Below are 2548 nucleotides of genomic sequence, written 5' to 3'. Positions count from 1 at the left end.
AGCAGCAGCCTCGGCTAAACCAGGAGATCAGTTCCAGCCAGAACTTTTACATGGAACACTATCTGCAAGGACTTTGAGCAACACTTAGGAAAGGGGAGGGGACGGGAGTGGGGTGCCGGGTCTCAAGAGACCGCTAAGAGAAACAAGAAACTTGAAGCGAAACTAGCAATCTTGCTCCACTTCAGTCTGGAGTTAAGACTGTTGTAAATTTCACGTGTATGCCACTGAGAAAAGTCTGCTTGAAGAGCCAGTTAAGGAGGTAGGCTCCTCCCCCAAAAAACTGCGTCGAAACACTACAAGTGACAGTCACAATGAGGTATCGGAATATATTTTCTCCCAACTAGCCGTCATTATTAAGCCGTAATGTCGTCTCAAAATCAAATTTAGTTTATAGTAATGCTACTAAAACGCCGGAAAATGAGATAGTAACACAAGTCTTCCAGTAATTTCTGATGGCAAAAGATAGACGGAGGGAAAATGTGGGGATGGTGGATTGGCCTATTATACAGGGGGGCACAGGCCCGGGCCCCTCTCTATATTACGTCAATCACACAGTCGGCCAGCGGTCACTATAATCACACAGTTGGAAATGCGGTCACTATGCAAACGCAATTTGCATTGTTAATTTATGCCCTGGGGATGAATATTAATGTATGTATAAAAGACAAGCATGTGCTCTATTCAATGCACTTTGCTCTAGTCACGGTCAGTGATTGTTTGGCGTGTGTTCTTCTGCAAACCCGCCTTCTTCGACGGCGTCTTTCGACTCTGTTCTTCGACTGTGTTCTCCGCCTGTCCTTTTTGCTGTACTCTATGGCTGACCAGGTTCCACATCGCCCGGAGATTCCTGTCCCGGGTTTGGTAGCGGCTGTTGACGTCCCTCCGCTGGTGGCGGCTTTGGCGGACCAGAGAGTCGAACAAGCGAACGGAGGTCAAGCAGGTCAACAAAATCTCCCTGTTAATCCGGCGAACGCTGTTGAGGTAAACGGTAGTTTTTCTTCATTAGTGGCCATTTCTAGTGTCGTTATTTCACCAAGAGTAGTCGTGTAAGTTTCGGTTTTCTTTCTTAGGAAGGTGCAGTTTCTTGCATTCCGTTACATATATTTTCTGCATGATTTTGTGCATATTAGACTTTGTATTGCTTGTGTGGCTAAAGACTGTTTTGCCTGTGAGGCTTTAGGGATTTAACTGCCTCTGTGGCTAAAGAAATTTAATTGCCTGTATGGTTAAAGAGATTTATTTGCCTGTGTGGCTAAAGACTGTTTTGCCTGTGAGGCTTAAGAGATTTAATTGCCTGTGTGGCTAGATACTGGTTTGCCTGTGTGGCCAAAGAGATTTATTTGCTTGTGTGGCAAGTCTGGCAAGAGACTATTTTGCCAGTGAGGCTTAAGAGATTTAATTGCCTGTGTGGCTAGATATGGTTTGCCTGTGTGGCCAAAGTCATTTAATTGCCTGTGTGGCTAAAGTTGGTTTGCCTGCGCGGCCGAAGAGTGGTGTGCCTGTGTGGCTAATAAAGACTATGAGGTTTAGAGTAAAGAGAGAAAGAGTTAGCCTTGAAGGTTTGTGATTTTATTTCCTTGTTCTAGGAGGGGCATAACTTCGATGAAGTTTTGCAGAGGTTAAAGGTTGGAGGAGTCCCAAAAGGCTTCTGTGGATTCCACATTAGCAGACATCAGGCTACTTCTTAAGGCTCCGTCTTTCAGCAAGTATCAGGCGTTAGATCTTCTACTTAATCTAAAGATGGTTGCTAAGGAAACGAATCACCCTAGGGCAGGGTTTTTTGATGCGGCGATTACAAGAGCCTGTTAGTGAAAATGAATTTTCTCAGGATTTTGGTTTTCTCCTTCTGGCTTCGCAACCAAGAACGTTTAAATCTTGGGTTAATGTAAATGGGGTTCCCGATCGGGGGGAGGCATCTTGTGTCTACAATTGGAAAGATGTTTTAAGTCTCTGAAACTGTTCCAGATCTGGGAAGAATTAGACTAAGAGATCAAGACAAGTTCGTTGCTGGAGGTATCCACAGGCATCCTGAAGCTTGGGAGTCGATTCTTGAAGGTCATTCGCTTGCTGCATCAATCAGTGATTGGATCCGGAATAAAGTGAACATTAGGCATTTTAGTTTAAGGGTGCTTATAAGGGGTTTGATTATTGCTGCCGCAAGAGATTTACAGAATTTGTGTCGCAGGAAATTTTGAAGCGCATTATTACTGGAGCAGTTAGGGTGTGGGGGAAACTCGGGGTTGATAGTCCACCTCATTTGGTTTTACCATTAACAGTAGAACCTACGAAACCAAGACTCTGCCTAGATGCTAGGTTTTTGAACTTGTGGATGAGGGATATGCCTTTTTCCCTGGATAAATTAGTCGATGTTCCAAGGTATGTCTATAGGGGGTTCTACATGACAAAATGCGACGACAAGTCAGGTTATGATCATGTGTTACTCTCCGCATGCTCTCAGACATATGTTGGTTTTGAATGGAAGGGTTATTGGTTTGTTTGTGTTACTCTTCCATTTGGATGGAAAATTTCCCCCTACATCTACCATACC

General features: G+C 44.3%; 1 protein-coding gene across 1 annotated transcript; it reads left to right on the top strand.

The window, feature by feature from the left end:
• Positions 1-603: 603 nt before the first annotated feature.
• Positions 604-1707, top strand: LOC146487758 (uncharacterized). The gene is made up of 2 exons (XM_085126110.1): positions 604-981; positions 1587-1707. The coding sequence occupies exons 1-2, from the start codon at positions 640-642 to the stop codon at positions 1686-1688; spliced, it is 444 nt and encodes a 147-aa protein (XP_084982236.1). The 5' UTR covers positions 604-639; the 3' UTR covers positions 1689-1707.
• The last annotated feature ends 841 nt before the right edge of the window (positions 1708-2548 follow it).

The sequence above is a fragment of the Pavona decussata genome, unplaced genomic scaffold (genome assembly GCF_977016875.1).
Source record: "Pavona decussata unplaced genomic scaffold, jaPavDecu1.1 SCAFFOLD_13, whole genome shotgun sequence".
NCBI lineage: Eukaryota > Metazoa > Cnidaria > Anthozoa > Scleractinia > Agariciidae > Pavona > Pavona decussata.
This window is presented reverse-complemented; position numbering and strand designations above follow the sequence as displayed.